Source organism: Dromiciops gliroides, chromosome 1 (assembly GCF_019393635.1).
Source record: "Dromiciops gliroides isolate mDroGli1 chromosome 1, mDroGli1.pri, whole genome shotgun sequence".
NCBI classification, from domain to species: Eukaryota; Metazoa; Chordata; class Mammalia; order Microbiotheria; family Microbiotheriidae; genus Dromiciops; species Dromiciops gliroides.
The window spans coordinates 668,414,678-668,434,034 of record NC_057861.1 but is presented as its reverse complement, the minus strand read 5'-3'; the positions used below and the strand labels follow the sequence as shown (position 1 = coordinate 668,434,034).

At 41.7% G+C, this 19,357-nt stretch overlaps 1 protein-coding gene across 2 annotated transcripts in view; it reads left to right on the top strand.

The window, feature by feature from the left end:
- The window catches only part of KLHL18 (kelch like family member 18), a 76,058-nt gene that overhangs the window by 37,398 nt on the left and 19,303 nt on the right, over nt 1-19,357 (top strand). For both annotated transcript variants that reach the window (XM_043977409.1, XM_043977410.1), the window contains exons 2-4: nt 9,731-9,861; nt 10,840-10,980; nt 16,160-16,358. In XM_043977409.1, coding sequence (XP_043833344.1) covers nt 9,731-9,861; nt 10,840-10,980; nt 16,160-16,358 — 471 coding nt within the window. The remainder of the gene's footprint in view (nt 1-9,730; nt 9,862-10,839; nt 10,981-16,159; nt 16,359-19,357) is intronic.

Below are 19,357 nucleotides of genomic sequence, written 5' to 3'. Positions count from 1 at the left end.
TAATTAATTAATTTTTAGTGAGGCAATTGGGGTTAAGTGACTTGCCCAGGGTCACACAGCTAGTAAGTGTTAAGTGTCTGAGGCTGGATTTGAACTCAGGTCCTCCTGACTCCAGGGCCGGTGCTCTATCCACTGTGCCACCTAGCTGCCCCTCTAGGTGGTTTTTTTTGTTTTTTGTTGTTGTTTTTGCAGGGCAATGAGGGTTAAGTGCCTTGCCCAGGGTCACACAGCTAGTAAGTGTCAAGTGTCTGAGGCTGGATTTGAACTCAGGTCCTCCTGACTCCAGGGCCGGTGCTCTATCCACTGTGCCACCTAGCTGCCCCTCTAGGTGTTTTTTAAAAAATGCATTTGAAAACATACTGAGAAGAAGTCCATAGGATATGCCAAATTGCCAAAGGGGGAGACCATGATATAAAAAAAAATAAGAACCCCTGCTATAGAGTTTTTAAAAAGACTTGCCTCTAAGGAGCTCTAAGAATATAATTGTAGAGAGTGTAGGGACACTGTGGGATACCCAGCCAGATAACCAAGGAGACAGGGAGAAATTATTTCAACTAGATCTGTGTTCTCTCCATTGTGTAGACAGGAAGAAATATTTTGAACTGTGTCTGTGTTCTCTCCATTGTGCTTCCCTAAATACGTCTTTTCTTCAAGGATGTATGAAGTAAATCTTCAACTAGCTAGTTTTGCCTTATTTTGAACTTAAATGTGACACTCTGCAATTTCCATTTATTTTTCCTAGTTCTATCCTCTTGGGGCAAGCAGAATAAATCCAATCCCTCTCTAAATGGTAACCCTTCAAATACCTGGAGAGAGCAATCAGGTTCTTGCATCTGTCCATTCCTCTTGACCCAGCTCAGATTTCTTCAGGCTAAAAACATACTAGTTCCTTCAATTTATCCTTACATGACATGGCTTAAGGCATTTCACTATCCTCGCTGCCTCCTCTGGATGCTCTCCAATTTGTGAATGTCTTTCCAGAAACATAGAACTGAAGCCAGTTCTCTAGATTAGGTTGGCCTGGGTCAGGGTGTGTGCTCTGCACACCGTGTCTCCCAGTGAGGCCTGTGGTAGCAGTTCTTTTGGCAGCCATGTTTTATTGTCAACTCATATTGAGCTTTTTTTTTTTTTGGTGGGGCAGTTGGGGTTAAGTGACTTGCCCAGGGTCACACAGCTAGTAAGTGTTAAGTGTCTGAGGTCGGATTTGAACTCAGGTCCTCCTGAATCCAGGGCCAGTGCTCTATCCACTGTGCCACCTAGCTGCCCCTCATATTGAGCTCTTAATCCACTAAAGCCCTAGATTTTTTTCATGGGAATTGTTGTCTGTCTATACCTCCCCCATTTTATACTTGTGAAATTGATTTTTTTGAACCCAGGTAGGATTTTATGTTTATCTTTGTTGTCTTACTAGATTTGACTCATTGTTGGATCAAGCACAGTATTAAATGTGAAGAACAAGTGCTGGAGGCACACGACATGGTAGAAAGAGCAGTGAGCTTAAGAGTCCAAAGCCTTGAACTGGGTTTCTGGACTAGACATTCCCATCTCTCTAGAATGCTTCAAGCTTCACAGCCGCCCTGGGAGAGAAGTAATGCATGGCCTTCCCCTGACAGGCACTGGCAGTATGACCCTGAGGCAGTCACTTAAACTCTCAGTACCAGAGGTAACTCTCAAAGACGATAATGTTTGGGTTTTTTGTTTTTTAGTTAGAGCCATATTGATTTATATATGATATTATAATAAAAGTACCGAAGAGTAGGGTAAGTGGTATGGAGTATGGCTTGTTTGTTCTTACTTGCAGTAAACCATATTTCTTTGGATTAGCCATCATATGGGTATGAGTGGACAGAAAAACATTTACTCACTTTAAGAAATATGCACGTGACAAGGACATTTACTTAAAGTGGTAGAAAAATAAGGAATAGCAGTAGAACAAGCAGTAGTCCAGGTTTGGGCACCATGCTTAGTGGTGCCAAAAGGACTTGGGTCACCAGTGGAACCAGAAGGGCTTAAAGCTTTGGGCAGAGGCCTGGTGATTCCTTGATCAGCACCTAATGCTGAAAGGAAAGCCTTACCCACCATGTCTAGCCCTAAAAGACCTCAGGTATCAGACCTGACCCAGAATGGATTACATGTAGCTCCAGGTGTGAGTTAATTTAACTTCTTTTAAAAAAATTAATTAAAATTTTATTTTATCTCCATTCTACCTCCATTCAAAAAAAAGAAAAAAGAAAACCTTTGTGGAAAAAACATACATAGTGACGCAAAACATATTCCCACAGTGTCCATGTCCAAAAACTAGGCATTCTCTAACTTGAGCCCGTCACCTCTCTTGTCAGGAGTTTAAGACGATAAATTTTGAAACAGGTGCCAGCCTGTATTGTTAGTGGGGATTTCCCTGTGCCAATGGAATATCACATTCAGTTCCTTTTATAGAGGTGGACACTGAGGTTGAGAGAATTGTGAAGTAGGGGTAGAATTAAGACTTCTAATTCTACTGCATCACCTTACCTATCGAATAAAACTGCTCAGAATCCTTAGTTCATAAGATTATTTTGAAGAAAATAATTTGTAATTCTTAATGGGTTATCAAATTATGAACTATTACCATTATAGCACATAGTTGGGACAAATAACTTTGAATGAATAAATGAATGGGCTTTGGCTCACTAGTTTTACTACCCTGAAAAAAAAACATTTTGCTGATTCTCTCCACTTACAGTGTCTTGCAAAGTATTATAAACTGTGTTAACTCAGTTTACCCACTAATCTGAAAAACTTTCCCCTTCTACCTTTCACTGTTTTTACAAAGTGTAAAAAAAGTAGATAGTCATGGGGGAGGAAAGGCTTTCTGTATTTGGTGTTAGTTAAAGCAAAGCCAAGTTCTAAGTGATTGCTACCTCCTTTTATTTTCAGTGGAAGTGATTTGGGCTTTTCCCTCTGAATTGATTTTTTTTTTCCTTCGCGGCAAATTTAGGGGTGTTGAATATGCCGAGGCAATCCCATAATTGTCTTTAATTTGCTCTGCAGACTTTATTCACTGCAAATTTTCCAACTGTGGATTAAATCGCTGGTTCTGACATGCTCACTAGTTAAGTGTGAATGTGAGTGGGGGCACTAAATGCATGTTTTATACATGGAGAGGTATAAAACTCCAATCCAGCTTGGTAATTTTCAAAAACATACTTGTGCTTAGATCTCTGAATTAGAGTACTGTGCTTGGGAATCAAAAACATTTCTCTTCTTTTTGGCAGAAAAATTGAACTTTTTAACCTTGCTGTTTTTTAAAGGTTATAAACATGTTGCCTAACTCATTGTCTTAATTATTTGGATAAAGCTTTCTGTACTAAGGTTATTAAAAAAAACCTTCTAAAGTCAAGAGGCCCTACAGAAAAGCACTTTTGATCATCAACAAGGGAATGTTAAATCTAAACAAATATGGGCAACAATTTGGCAAACTTTATTAAAAACAAGTTTTGTGCAGAACCCTTAGCTAGATTCTGGAAGAGATACAAAACATAACCGAGGTTTGCCCTCACTGAGCTCAGAGTCTAGTGGGGAATGTGAGTTATAGATAACTTATTAAAATATGCTATAAGACAAAATAATATTAGTGCAGGATAAAAGTTCTGTGTGACTTATAAGGAGGAAAAGTCCCCTACAAACTGGAGAATTTGAGAAAAGCTTCATGGAGGAGGTGACATGTGGGTTAGGCTTTACAAGATGGGTGGGAATTCAGTAGGCAAAGAAGGTGAAGGAGAATATTCTAGGCACAGGGAACATAGTGAACAAAGGAGAACACAAAGTATGTTCTGGAGATAGAGTACTTAAGTCTGACTGTAGTGTAGACTGTGGAGAGGAGTAATAAGAGATAAAGTCCAAACTAGCACAGAGGTGCCAGATTGGGGAGGACCTTGAAGCCAGAGTGTTTTGAAGTTTACTAAGTAGGCAATAAAGGAATCACTAAAGATTTTTTAGTGAAAGAGTGGCTTGACTTAATCTATAGGTAAGATTTTTCTGTCAGGCTAGAGCAGGGAATGGGTAGACCTGTTAGGTGGTAATGAGGGCATAAACTGGGGTGATGGCCTGGTAATTCAAAGGAAGGAACACGTTCAAGAGAGACTGAGGGGATAAAATTGATAGGACTTGGTTACTGATTAGAAACAAAAGGTAAAATGAATGGAAAAGTCAAAGATAACACCAAGGTTTCAAACATGGAACACCTGGGTGAACAGTACTGCCATGTAGGGGGACATGGAATTGAAAAGAAGGAACAGAAAAAAAAAAGAAAAGGAACAGATTTGTTTTCTTACTGGTTTGCTGCTGAATTTTGCTAGAGGAAGTCATCTGTCCATCCTGAATCCACTAAAAATTGGAGGAGCTGATGGAAATACAAGTTTCAGCTGTGCCCCCAGTGGTGCACAATAGTCTTTTCATTCTTCTCTGTTTGACTGTTACACTCCCCACTGGGTTCTTCTAAACATTTACTTTCCTAAACCCCTCTCCATCATTTCCTCTCTCTTCCTTCTCAGCAAAGGACCTCATCTCCCACCTTACAGAGAATATCTAGGCCATCTTGTCATGAATTTCTTCCTCTTTTTTTTTTTTTTTTGGTGAGGCAATTGGGGTTAAGTGACTTGCCCAGGGTCACACAGCTAGTAATTGTCAAGTGTCTGAGGTCAGATTTGAACTCAGGTCCTCCTGAATCCAGGGCCGGTGCTCTATCCACTGCACCACCTAGCTGCCCCATTTTCTTCCTCTTTTAAACTTCAGAATCCCTCTATATAATTTTTCATTCTTTCTTCCTTTGCACTAGTATTCGAGGTAGTTCTTTTTCTTACCGAAGGTAATTGCCCTTGATACCATCTCCCCATATCTCTTCCAGGAGTTTGCCTTTTCAATGTCCTCCTACCCCTCAACTTTAGTCTCTTCTCTACTGAATCCTTCCCTGCTGTCTGCACACATGCCCAGTTCATAGCACTCCTTTAAAACAAACAAACAAAACCCCATTCACTTGGTCTTGACATCTCCTTCAACTTAAATACTGTATTTCTCTTGCTTTTCACAGTTAAATGCCAAGAAAAATCTATTTATACTGGTTGTCTCCACTTCCTCATCTTGTACTTAGATCTCAGTCTCTTGAAGATTGGCTTCTGACCTCATCATTCAACTGAAACTGCTCTCTCCTAGATGACCAATGATCATTTGATTACTAAATCCAACAGCTCTTTCTCAGTCCTCTTTCTTCTTGACTTTCTTACTCCTTTTTTTTTTTTTTTGGTTAGGCAATGAAGGTTAAGTGACTTGCCCAGGGTCACACAGCTAGTGTCAAGTGTCTGAGGCTGGATTTGAACTCAGGTCCTCCTGAATCCAGGGCCGGTGCTTTATCCACTGCACCATCTAGCTGCCCCCTTCTTACTCCTTTCGATACAGTGACCACCAATATTCTTGTATATTCTTTCTTCCCTTGGCTTCTGTGATATTTCTCTCTCCTGGTTCTCCTACATGTGTCTTGCCACCGAAACATGGCTCTTCCCCTAGGGATCTATTGTGGGTCTTTTCCTTTCCTTTCTATATCCTGTTCTTTCAGTGAGCACATCAGTTCCTGTGAGTGCGATTATAATATCCATCAACATGACTACTCGATCTATACATCTAGCCCTAATCTCTATGCTGAGCTCCCATCCGGCATTGCCACCTGCCTACTGGACATCTCCACCAAATGTGCCACCAGAATCTCAACTTCATTATATCCAAAATGAAACTCATTATGTATATTTATTCCCTTAAATCAGGTGTTGCTCCAAACTTTGCTTTCTGTGTAGGATACCGCTATCCTTCTAGTCATTCAAATATCCAACCTAGGAATCATCCTTAACTCTGCATTGTTTGCCCTCCCCAAATCCAGTCTGGACCTTGTCAAGCACATCTATCCCTTTCTTTGCACTCAAACTCCTGTGATCACTTTGCCTCCTGCTTGGGTTATTGCAGCAGCCTCGTAATCGGTGGCTCTATGTCTAGTCTATACCCTCTCCTTTCTATATTCTACATAGCTGCCAAGATTATCTTTTAAACATAAATATTTTATTAAAAACCTCATCATTAAACATCAAACAGCTGACAACCTTTGCTTAATAACAACCTACATTTAAATTCATTTGTGCCTGGAATTTATTCCCTCCTCACTGCAGCTTTTGGTTTCCTCAGGGCTAAGCCTAAAAGCTATCTTCTGTGCTTTCCCTAGTTGTTAATACTCCCCTCCTTATATCATCTTGTATTTACTTATCTATTTAAATATTACATCCCACTAATGCACTGTTGGTGGAGCTATGAACTGATCCAACCATTCTGGAGAGCAGTTTGGAACTATGGCCAAAAGGCTATAAAACTGCATACCCTTTGATCAAGTAATACCACTGCTAGGTCTATATCCCAAAGACATTAAAAAGGGAAGGGAGGGGTAGGAGGTGGCACTTCAGCTTAGTCTTGAAACAAGGGAAGGATTCTGGAGGGAAGCTTATAGGAAAATGAGGAAGGAGGGCATACTGGGCAAGGGGAATGAGCTGGGAAAAGACATGGAGAAAGGAAGCAGAAGGTTGTGTCTGAGAAGATGAGCTAAGTCAGTTTGGCTAGAGTAGAGCTTTTGAAGAAGAGTAGTAATGAATGTAGGATAAACCTGGAAAGGTAGAGAGGAGGCAGATTGTAAAGCACCTCGGCCTGGATTTGACTCTAGAGACATTTGGGAGCCATAGCAGCTTTTTGAACAGTGGAGTGACCAGCACTGAATCTGTGAGCTATCCTGCATTATCATCTGGTTCATACTGAATCTTCCTGAAACACGGCTTTCATCATGTTACTCCTCTCCTTCATACTCTACAGTGGTTCAAAATAACCCACCAAATAGTATTTGACTTGGCTTCCAAGACCCCCTAAAACCCAGTTCCATTCTTCTTAGTCTGTCATTCCCATACATACACGTTGATTTCTTTGGTCTAAGAAGGCCAGTTTCCTCATTCCTCCCCCACCCCTGCAATTCATGCTGTGCACCCCAGCTACCCTGCCCATCCCACCCCAGGAGAAGTCCATCCTTCTGCACAAAAGTCCCCAGAGCAGAGGTTTCCAACACAGGTGTGTAGCTCACAACACTCCTAGGTGTGGCCTGAACCAGATTAAAATCTAATTGGGAAATAATTTAACAAAAGAAATTAATTTGATAGATGCAAATGGTTTTCTAAGTTAATATGTGGCCCACAAGGATCCTTACATACAGTTTTGAGTTTGACACCACCTCCCTAGAGAAAGGCAATACTCATTGTTCTTTCCTAGTTCTAATTCCTTGTTGTTTCTGACTGGGGTACAAAACGAGCACCTTGTTGTATCCCATCTCCTAATACCCATGACATTCAGTTTGACACCTTACTCTGTAGAAAGAACACTGAATTGGAACCCAAAGGCCTTGTCCCATGCCTTAAAGTTTGCCAGTTGTTGTTATCATTAACTGTTGCATTTAAAACACTTCTAGATGGGAACTACTGTGTTTTATTTTTACTTTGCATTCAGTAAGTGCTTAGTAACATAGTCCTGAGTTCAAATGATGGCATTTTGGTTACTATATACCTAATAACCTAGTACAGAATAAGCACGTAAGAAATGCTTCATTGACTAAGACATGAAATATACTGGAGTAATTGGGATACTCATGATAAAAAGAGTGATGAGAATAATGAGCAGGAGCCTTAGCCTAAAAAAGTTTTTGTACTACTGGTTTTGCTATTTTGGAAAAATCTCCAAGTGAGCACATAAATGGTTCTGTAGGATACCACTCAGTTTAGCATATATTTATTTATTAAGTATCTATCTTATACAAGGCCAAGTGAGACGTCATTGCCCTCACTAGTAAGCTTGGATGATGATGGAGACAGTGGTTTCAGGAGCCTTCGGTAGCAGTTCTCATACCTGCTTTTGCCTTAATGAAACCCGTTGCTTCGTGAACCTGTCCTGAGATGAACTTGCCCTTGTGTTTTATTGGAAGATGTCCCTGGAGATAGAGACCTCCATGGCTTCTTAATAAGGGCACTTCTGTACCCTTTCACAGTATCAGGTTCTTCAAAGTGAGAAAAGATGATGAGGTAGAATAGAGTAAGTGGTTCAAAACCAGTTATACTTGGTTCTGAACAGTTGGGGTTTTTTTCCTCCTTTTGCTTCTAAAGGTTAAGGAAATGAGCTTGGTATCACATCACTTCTCTTTTGGGTTCAGTTGAAAGCTAAAATGAGGGTTTGGCAGTTGCCTAGATGACACATATGTTGAGGGAGAGGGTATGATGAACATATTAAAATACTGCTTTTTAAAAATACATATTTTAATGCTAAAAATACTTACTGATCCTTGTGACAAATAGCTTCATTGTGCTAAGTTGCCCATTGCAGCAGTAGTCGTGGGTGAATGAATAGTCATTTACTTATTCTTGATCCGAAAATACTTTGTCTTGGTTCTGATTAATTGCCATTTGAGTGTAGTCTTTCTCTGTCTTCATCACTAATTCTGTTTTCTGACTCGGTAGGTTTCAACTAGCCATTAGTAGCTTGGTCATTCTTTGACATGTTATTTTGTGTTTTTATTTCTTAATATCAGCTTCCTTATAAAAATGTGGTAATGTATGTTTAGGAATCACTTCTCCCTTTTTTTCTTTGGTCTTTGAATCCATAGTAACACAGCAGCTGGTGCATAGTAAACCCTTAATATATGATATTTGTTGATCAGTTGATTGAGGGGGAGGATTCATAAGGAAGGAATAAAAGTATGATCCCCATGCACAAGTAGCTAGCTTACCCTCTAATTAGGGAACTGGAACACATAGACAAAGTGAACATTGGGTACTTATGCAGCAAATATTAGTAGCCATTAATGGATAGAATAAAAATGCAACAGAGTAACACTTCATTGATGTGGGCTTTTCATTGGAATCAGCCATTTCCAAATGAATGAATTGTCCAGATAACTGAGGCTTGCCCCTTGAAGTATAAGGACTTTTTAAAAAAAATTAACCTTTTGGGATTGAAATTTTTCTGAAATGTAATCTACTTCCTTGCCTTAGTAATAAAAGTAACCCATGGTACAGTGACCGTGAGGTGGCACCATGGACAGAGCATTGTTCATGGAGTCAGGAAGACCTGAGTTCAGATTCTGCCTCAGACACTTACTAGTTTTGTGACTTAGGGCAGTCAGTTAACCTTTGGCTACCTCTTTTTCCTCATCTCTAAAATGGGGAGACTTTTACCTCCCAGTGTTGTTGTGAGGATCAAATGAGATAATCTTTGTAAGGTGTTTAAAATGTAAACTTTACAGCTCTGTTATTGGGGAGCAGCCTGTTCCCTTACTCTTCTGACCTGCTGCTTCTAATCTATTGTGGTCTTTAGAACTGAAATGAGTGAAGTTTTCAGAATCGTATGTAAATTAGAAGTCAGTATCTCTGGGTGAGGACCTCTCCTATAAGTCAAAGGGTTTGGACTCTGCATCTTCGTAACTACTAGGGGAATCCACACAGAGGAGGAAGCTGTGTAGATAGACTCATGGAGGGGGAACCTGCTGCGGACAGAGGCAGCTCCGACCCAGTTTTACCCCAAGCCACATGCAGATAATGGCAAGAGTCTAGGTGGGGTAAGAAGGCCAGGATGGGTTTGTGTATTTATGTCCCTCGCTTTATTTTTCTGTGGCTTTCTCCCTTTGCAGGTTGGAGATCACAAATTCAGTGCCCACAGGATTGTCTTAGCTGCCTCAATCCCTTACTTTCATGCTATGTTTACCAATGACATGATGGAATGTAAGCAGGACGAGATTGTAATGCAAGGAATGGACCCAAGGTAATTGTTTGTCACAATATTATGTATTTACGTAATATAGTCTGCTTCTCATGGTTGTTTTAGACTGCTCTTGACATTTGTCCTTTAATGCTTGTGAAGGAGCTACAATGACTTGGCTTATGTGGCCGAGAGCAGCATTTTGCCTTTTTATTTATTTATTTATTTCCCCTATTCTTTCCCTTAATTCGGGGAGGTCTCAGTGCAGACCAATAGCCCAGTGCTTGGCAAATGCTATATTTTGTAGAACTTTTCCCATCAGTCAGAAATACAAGCATTGTTAAGCTTTTATCTGAGGGAAGATAGGCCACATGGTGACCTTTCATCTATTTCATAACCTTTTAGTCCTATTGGCCTCCTAGGATTAAACTATTACTGAAAAACCATGCTGGAAATAGTGAGGAGAATGGTCAGAGGTCCTGAAATGAGAGATTTCCACACTGACCATTTGAGAGAAGAGAGTTGGGTTATATATGTCTCTTAAGACATATACCTTGAGAAGCAGCGATCTTGGTAATACCCAGTTGTGTTTGGGTCTGGTTGAGTTTAAAGCCTGTCTGGACATAGGGATCTGCATGACAAGTTAGTTTCTTCTTCTTTTTTAAGACTTTTGCTTCCACACTTGGAAGTTTGTATGTGTGTATGGAGCAATCTAGGAGGAATAAAAAATGGAATCTTAGTGGTGTCGGAGAGGGAAAAAATTTGGAGGGGTCTGAAGATGGGGAGCAGGCGCCAAAAATGAAGCAAGGGTATGTGAAATTCAGAGAGATGCCAGAGAGACATGGAAACAGAACACGTTTAGAAATTACTGTCCAACCAACAGGTGACCTTGGATGTTATGGGAGGGAGTGAGACAGACAGATGTCCCTCACAGAGTCTGACTTTGAGTCTGGTGCTTTTTTCTTAGCCTGCTGAATATGAAAGTTGGCAGAGAAAACACCTCCGGTTAACTCTGCTACTTTTTCCTGTTCTTCACTCTAGTGCCCTGGAGGCTCTGATTAACTTTGCCTACAATGGCCACCTGGCCATTGATCAGCAGAATGTCCAGTCCTTGCTCATGGGGGCCAGTTTCCTACAGCTGCAGAACATCAAAGACGCTTGCTGCACATTCCTCCGTGAACGGTGAGAGGGCTAAGAGTGCTCAACAGGGGAGGGCATGGTCTCCCTTTGCTCTGGGAATCCCTGGCCAGGGTTTGCTGGGCCCTTACTGCTAATGTCATTGTATCACAAGAAAGGAGCCCATTGGTAAGAAAGACTGCTGCAGAAGTGATATTTTTGAAAATCAGAATGAAGTCATAACTACCCACTGCCAAATTAATCTTCCCAAAATAGCACTTTGTGAAAATTATCCTCCTCCTAAAAGAACTGTTCCCATCACTTAGAGAATCACGCTCAAACTCTAGCCTGGCACTAAAGGCCCTTTATAATGCAGCATCTTCAGAACCCTCTAAACTGTCCTCAGGGAGGCATATTGTGAATTATAGCTAATTATGGAGAGGTCTGGATCAGGGCTTAGCTGAGAGATTGTTGGACTTGGGTTCAGACTCTGACATGTATTAGCTGTGTGACCAGGGCAAGTCACTGAACCTCTCTGTGCTTCGATTCCCTCATTTGAAAAAATGGGGATAATCCTTGTAATATTTACTTCACAGCATCATAAGGCTCAGAGGAGAGAGTGCGTGTGACATGTGTTGCAAACTTAAAGATGCTCTACAAATGTTAGCAACTGTTAATAATGAAGATAGTGATCACATGAGTCTCTCCTGTGTTGTTGCCTCATGTCTTCTTCTTACTCCTGAGTCATTTTTTCCTTCTATCCCCTGTGTGCCAAGCTGCTTCCCTTTCCTCCTTGTTCCCTCCAGAGCTTGCTCCCCCGGAGCCTCGCCCACCTTCTAGCACTGGGCAGCTCAGCAGCAGTGATTGTCGGGTAAGGCATACCAGTCTCCTACCTACAGGTACTAGTGAGTGGTAGCAGCACACACACATACATGATGAAGAAGACATTGATGAAATGTGTGTTTGTTTGAAGTGCACATAAGGAAACAGACATGTAGCAAGGGACACAAGGGTGGTGTAGTATGACTTCTCATGTCATAGAGATGTACTTTTTTTTTTGGTGGGGCAATGAGGGTTAAGTGACTTGCTCAGAGTCACACAGCTAGTAAGTGTCAGGTGTCTGAGACCTGGATTTGAACTCAGGTCCTTCTGAATCCAGAGCCAATGCTTTATCCACCGTGACACCTAGCTCCCCCCTGAGATGCACTTTTCAAAAAACAAACTGTCCATGGCAGAAAGTCATAATTCCTTGTACAAGCCTGTTTCTTATTCTTTTTTGTATAGTGGAGTGTTTATATTTAGTTGATAACAATTAAGTTCATAATAAAAAGGAAGTTGAAAGATGAACTGAAGTTGGACTTCCTTGGACTTCAAATGAAAGCAAGGACCTACCTGATTTTCCAGTCAGGTCCTTATTGTTCCTTTGCAATCACCACTCAGTCTTAGAGAAGAAGAGTAAAAAAAAAAATTCTGTCTAATTCAGTTCAACTACTTTTTTTTTTTTTTTAGTTCAACTACTTCTTAATGCCCAGGAAGCACTTAGCATTAGCTTACTCAAAGGAAAATGTCAGGAAATGGGTGATAGAAATCATGAACTGACAAAAAAGTTAAGACTTGGGATTATTTCAAAAATTGGTTTGAAAGAGGGAAGGGTGGGCATCTCTTCACATAGGACTAAGCATATTTTGGTAATACTCTCATAGGTGATAAGACTATGGTCAGGTTTCAGGGGTAGAATTTTAGGTCCTCCTTCAAGGTTGAAAACTGAGCTGTAGGAATGAAGCTTTCCCGTGGAGCAGCAGAGAAAAGGTACATGTGGTTAGTGCTCCAGTATTTCCATAGCTGTTTGGCATCTCCTCTGAAAAGAACACAAGTAGAACCCTCTCAGCTGCTAGGCCAAGCCAGCCAATGCTAGACTTTTGAAAGAACCATGATATTCAGTTAGTCTTGGTCATCAAAGCCTTTTTAGTGCTCAGCTGCTCTGTTGTTAGGGAAGCAGTGTGGTGGAATAGCTATGGAGTTACAGGACCTTGCTCCGTGACTGGTTCCTACACTTGACCTTTGGCAAGTTAGCTAACTGTTTTGAGGCTCCTCCCCAAACTGCGCCACAGCTCCCTCACACAGTGTGGTTGTGAGAAAAGTTTGTAAACCTTAGAGTGTCAGGGGAGGGACGATCTGTGTCTCGAAAATTTCTGAGTCCAATAAAGGAAAGAAACAGTGAAGTCTCCAAGCTGTAGAAAATAGGTTTATTGAGAGAGGACCTATTTTACAATAAAGCCGGTCTCTGACAGGGGTAGGCCAGCAAAGACCCCGAGTCTAGGGATCCAGTGGTTTTTATACCCCAGCAAGGCTTAAATGCTTATATACCGTACTAATTTTAGGCAAAACTCCTCCCATAGTATCTTCTGAGCCTATTTCAAATGGTACAGAACACGAGCATTGACAAATGGTCATCAACTAAAAAATCATGAACATGAGTTTAGGGGTGCCCCATCATAGTTGATAGTCAGCCAAATGGACAATATGTGTGGCAAATTCCTAAAGTCAAACAACCTCCAGTGCTGATTGGTTCATTTAGCTTAAAGATATTATTCTTAGTGCCTTGTTGACCACTTAATCATACTACAAATGGACTTGTTATGATATGATGGTCAAGGGACATAATATCTACTCCTATTTGTTGCATTACTATTAATTTCAGCTACTAAAGAAATAGGTAAAGCACATTAAATCACATTCTTTTAGTCAAAGAACTGATTTGTTTGAATCACTTAACTCTAAGGGTTGGGGAAAATCTCACTCACATCCGTCAGTATTTGTGTTAGAAATGCCTGGCTTAAACCCTGAACACCTAGGAGAGAACATTGAACATTGTGTGTTTGATAAAAACACTGGCCTAATCTTTGCCCATGATCCCAAAGAAAGAGGGAAGTCAGCTGACCAACAGGTGTTTTATTAAGGGCCTACTATGTGCCAGGAACTGTGGATAGGAAGCATGAGAGCCCTACTCCCAAGTAGCTTCATATTCTAATGAAGGAGACAAGTAAATATGAAAATTTGTACAACACAGATATAAGGGGAATAAATATATTCAAAGTAAGTAAATGCAAGACAATTTGAGAGAAGGGGCACTAGCATTTGGGGGATCAGGAAAGACTTCATGCTTGGACTGCATCTGAAAGAGAGATTGTAATAAGAAAGTCAGGAAGGAAGGGCTGGGTTCAATGCATGTGGGACAGCACAGAGAAAAAAGGAGTGTTGTGTGTATGAGGAACAGAGAGAAAGCCAGTTTGGCTGGATCTTAGAGCAGGAGTGATGTCCAGCAAGGTTTGAAAGATAAGTTGGGACCAGGTAGTGTAAGATAGTTTTAAAGGACAAACACAGGAATTTGTGTTTTATCCAGGGGCCAGTAGGAAGCCACTGGGGTTGGTTGAGTAGGGGAGTCACATGGTCAGATCTACACTTAAGAAAAATCACTTAGGTAGCAGAGTATAGGATGGTTTACAATAGTGTTGAAGCAGGGAGACCAGTTAGGAGGCTATTGGCATAATCTAAGCAAGAGATAATGAGGGCCTGAACTGAGTAGCTGTGAGTGGAGGAAAAGGGTCAGGTGTGAGATATATCTTGAAGGTAGAAACTTCAAGATTTGGCAACTGATTGAATATGTGGAGGGTGGGGGAGTGAAGAGTGGAGATGATGATCTTGAGAGACTAGAAAGATGGTGGTGCCTTTGACAGAAATAAGGAAGTTTGGAAAAGGGGATAATTTATTTTTTTTCTTTGTTTTTGTTTTTTGGGGCAATGAGGGTTAAGTGACTTGCCCAGGGTCACACAGCTAGTAAGTGTCAAGTGTCTGAAGCTGGATTTGAACTCAGGTCCTCCTGAATCCAGGGCTGGTGCTTTATCCACTGCGCCACCTAGCTGCCCCTAGAGGGGATAATTTAGAGAGAAAGATAATATATTCCATTATAGACACGTTGAGTTTAAAGTGTCTCAAGGACATCTATATTAAAATGTCTTCTGGGCAATTGGTGATCCAGGACTGAAGTTCATGGGGTAGACTAGGAGTCATCTATGTAAGGGTGATAAACCCTTAGTCAAACCTGTGGTTGCTGATGAGGTTGTAAGGAGAGAGGTAAAAAGAGCCCAGGACAGAACCTTGGGAAACACTTTCTGTTAGATGATATGAGGTGGCTGATGGGCTGGCAAAGGAGACTTGAAAAAAAATGATCAGACGAGACAGAACACATTTTAATTGTGAAAAGTAAGTTCAGGCTTTCAAAAACTGACAATAACTTTCAGGTTTTTTCCAGAGACCGCTACTAAAAGAGGCAAAGAAGCAGAATTCCAGTGCTAGGATAAAGCTAGCCCCTGGTACCTGCTGCTGTCCCCCGCTTCACCAAACCTCCATTACCTCAGTTGGACATTTCATTGGTGCATCACCCCAAGTCTGTTGTCTTTGTGTTTTGTTGTCTGACAAGGGGCTCGTCTGGCTTACTGTCACCATAAATATCACCAAAGAAGAACCAGCAAGAAGAAATTTTCTCTGTTTATCTTAGAGTTATTTTGGAATTGACGAATGATCTGTACAGAGCCGTTTCAGAGTGAGAGCAGAGAGCTCTAGATATTATTCTGCAAGGATCTAGGTACAGGGTGCTGCTGGGTGTCAGCTCTTCACCCAAGATCAGTGCACTTGGAGAGAGGATTTGGGTGGATCTCCCTACTTAACCTCCAAGACCACAAGCATGTCACTGTACCTTTGTCTGCTTAATTTTCCTCATTTGGAAAATGGGGGTGGGGGGTGTAGCAGAGAATCTCTAAAGAACATTCCTTCCCGTTGTAAATCCTGTGATCCTATAATGAAAGAGATGCAGGTCTCTAGAGAATGCCTCGCTATAATTTCATACCCAGGCTCATTTTCTTCCTCTGCCTGCCAGTGCTTTTTTCTCTCTCCCTCCTCCCCTTGGCCTAATTCCTTTCACTCTGTTGCATTTTCTGATACACATCTTAGTTTAGAATCCAACTGAAACATCAAATTTTAAATCTGGAAGAGACCTTAGGGATCCTCTAGTCCAGCCCCTTTGAAAGTGACTCACCCAGAGTTTAAACAGTGATATAGAGTGTTAAAGCCAGGATTAAGACTTCTTCCTTCTGCTCTTCCTGAAGGAACCTAAGAAATGATGAAAACTCCATCTCACTTTCCCCACCACTGAGTTCTCCCTTTCTCTCTTTTGCTCGGTCCAAAGGCTTCACCCCAAGAACTGTCTGGGGGTCCGTCAGTTTGCTGAGACCATGATGTGTGCTGTCCTGTACGACTCAGCCAACAGTTTCATCCACCAGCATTTTGTGGAGGTGTCTATGTCAGAAGAGTTCCTGGCATTACCCTTTGATGATGTCCTTGAGTTGGTGTCTCGGGATGAGCTCAATGTGAAATCAGAGGAGCAGGTACTTGGGGAGCCGTAGGCTTTCAAAAAGCGTTAGGTGGGAATGGTAGGGGACAGAACGTATTTTGGGATGCCTCAGTGTGTTACTGATTTGACTTTTTGTCCGTTCACTTGAGCTCTGAAGAGAAAAGCAGAATGTCTCCTCTCCACGCCTCCATCTGCTGAAATTCTGTTCTTCCCTTAAGACTGAGCTCAGTTGCCACTTCTTCCATGAAGCCTTTGCTGATCCCCTGAGCCAGAAGCATTCTCTTCCTCCTCAGGATTCCTCCTTCAGTTTCCTTTGTTCTATCATACTCTACCTACACATTTTATATTTGCTTATGTACATGTTGTGTTCTATGTTACATTGTTAACACCTTGAGCACAGAGACTGTTAGTTTTTCATCTTTATATCCTTACTCTTTAAGCACAGTGCTTCACATGTAATAGACTTGTAATCAATGTGAATTGTATGGAATTGAATTTTGATTTGCTTGCCCATGGTCTAACAATGATAGGGGTCCAAGAAAACAACTTAACCCCCTTGTTCACATATTTATTCATCTTGTCATTGTAACATGCATTGACTGAGTACCTACTGTGTGCAGCAGCACCCTGGGCTTAGTTCTGGGGGTGGGGAGGTCAGATACAAAAGCCTGAGATGTGGCATCTGGAGTTTACAGTATCACTGGAGAGACAAGACATGTACATAAGCAGCTACAATTCTAAGTGCCACAGGAACTCAGAGGAGGGAGTGGTCACTTTTGGCTTGGGTCATCAGGGAAAGCTTCACAGAGGATGTGGAGTTGCATTGCTCCTTGAAGAATGCTAAAGGTTTTAGTAGGAGTAGAACAGAGCTGGCCGGTCATTCTAGGTTCTGGCACTGTGGGGGGGCAGGAGGCAGGAGGAGGTAGGGAGGGACCAGCACGGGTACAGCTTGGGTGAGTGAAGGAGGAGAGGGGGCTGGGCACATAGGTTGGAGACAGGCAGGCAGGGGTTCATAGATTAGGCTAAGGGTGGTTGGGAGGCAGTGGGAGCACTTGGCTCAAGCCACTCACGCTAACTGCCAAATGGACTGAAAGTGCACAACAGGCCACAGAACAGGTCTAGCTGGAAGCTGCGCCAGAGCTCGTCTTCATATAATACTTAATAGCTTACAGAGAGTCTCACAACAGCCCTGTCAGGTGAATAGTTCAGGGGTAATTATCTCCAGTTTGGGGATGAGGAAACAATCCCAGAGAGGTGTGGGGCCTTGGCCCAAATCACAGCCTGTAGATGTCAGGGCTCCAAGTCTGTCAGGCTCTTTCCAAGGGCTTCCCCAGAGCACTGTGCTGAGAGTTAAGACCCTTGGGCAAGTTAGTCACCAACACAGCTCTTTATCAGCCTACTCGTGCCTCAGTTTCTCCATCTTTAAAATGACAATAACTATGATTTCTGCAACACTTTATGGTTTATCCACAGCCTTGTGAGTTAAGTAGTGGTACATTATTAACTCTGGTTTTCATATGAGGAAACTAAAGAGCTTGAGAGGTTGGTTAAGTAACCAGTTCAGCTAGTAAGCTAGTAAGTAACCAGCTAGTAAGGACCTCACACTGGGGTCTTTCAAGTCCAGATCTGATGTTCCGGGGCAGCTAGGCGGCACAGCGGATAGAGCACCGGCCCAAGATTCAGGAGGACCTGAGTTCAAATCCAGCCTCAGACACTTAACACTTACTAGCTGTGTGACCCTGGGCAAGTCACTTAACCCCAATTGCCTTAAAAAAAACCCCAAAAAACCAAAAAACAGATCTGATGTTCCTCATGGTACCTGTCCTAGGTGCCTCTTTGTGAGGATAGAGTGCTTTAAAAAGGAACTAATGCCCTCATCCCAGTGATTTGCAAGCTACCTCAGAGACCTTTGTGAAGTGGTAAGGACATGATTTTGCATAGTCATTGAGTTATTTGCTTAGAAATATTGATCCAAGGTCATTTCAAAAGTGAAACCAATTCTGCATACTCACCCCCTAAGTTGGGAGGGGTCTTTGTCTTCTGTTGTACATTCCTGGGGACCACTAGGTGGCAGCACAAACAAGAAAGTTGACATCAGGACATGGAGCCTGTCGAATGAATCAAGACTTAAGTGATTTCTGCCTGTCCATTTTGAAACTACACTGCATAATTCTAGGTCCAGATGCAGTTCGTCCCCGTGCCCACTTCAAGTGGTGAGGCCTGTATATCCACCTCACTATAGAAAAGGTTGGTCTTTGGAGTTTTTCCTTCATGGCTCTGGCATGTGCAATGTTATGATCTTCACAATAGCTTACATTTGGACAGTGCGATGTAGTTCACAAAGATGGTGACATGGAACATCCCATTTAAGTGCCTGATGATTTATGGCACTGTTGCAGGTACTGCTTGAGATGTGGTCCCTCGTGATGCTCGAACTTACCTTTTTAGGAAGAGGAGATTGAGCCTCAAGAGGCTAAAGCCCATTGCTGGCAAAAGAGGGAGGCAGAAGAAAGAGAGAGACATGTATGTTCAAGTAAGAATACTTGAAGGTTGCTTCTATTTGATGGAAATAATAAAAATAATTTTGTGATTAAACTATTTTGGGGGAAACTATTGCTGTTTCTATCCATCATGTTCTATTTTGAGACTACAGCATTCCATGGGGTTTTATTGAGCACCTACTGTGTACTCTGTAGCAAATGGAGAGCCCTGGGGATGCAGAAGGTGTTTACAACATGGCCCCCTCAGTTTGTTTGGAGATGCAATGCCAAAACACATGAAACAATTGGAAGATAGTACAATTAAGTGCCAAGGTGTAGGATTCTCCAGCTTACTACACCAATCTCAGTCAATCTAATCAATTCAATCAATCTGGGGCCTTTGGGCGTTGTCAAAGCCCATTATTTCCTTACAACCATTTGTTATGGTTGTCCTAATATGCTTAGGCACCATAGTACTATAAGAGTAGAAGAAACAGTAAAAGATTTCTATCTCTATATGCATAAACAAGTGCATTTATTCTATATATTCTCT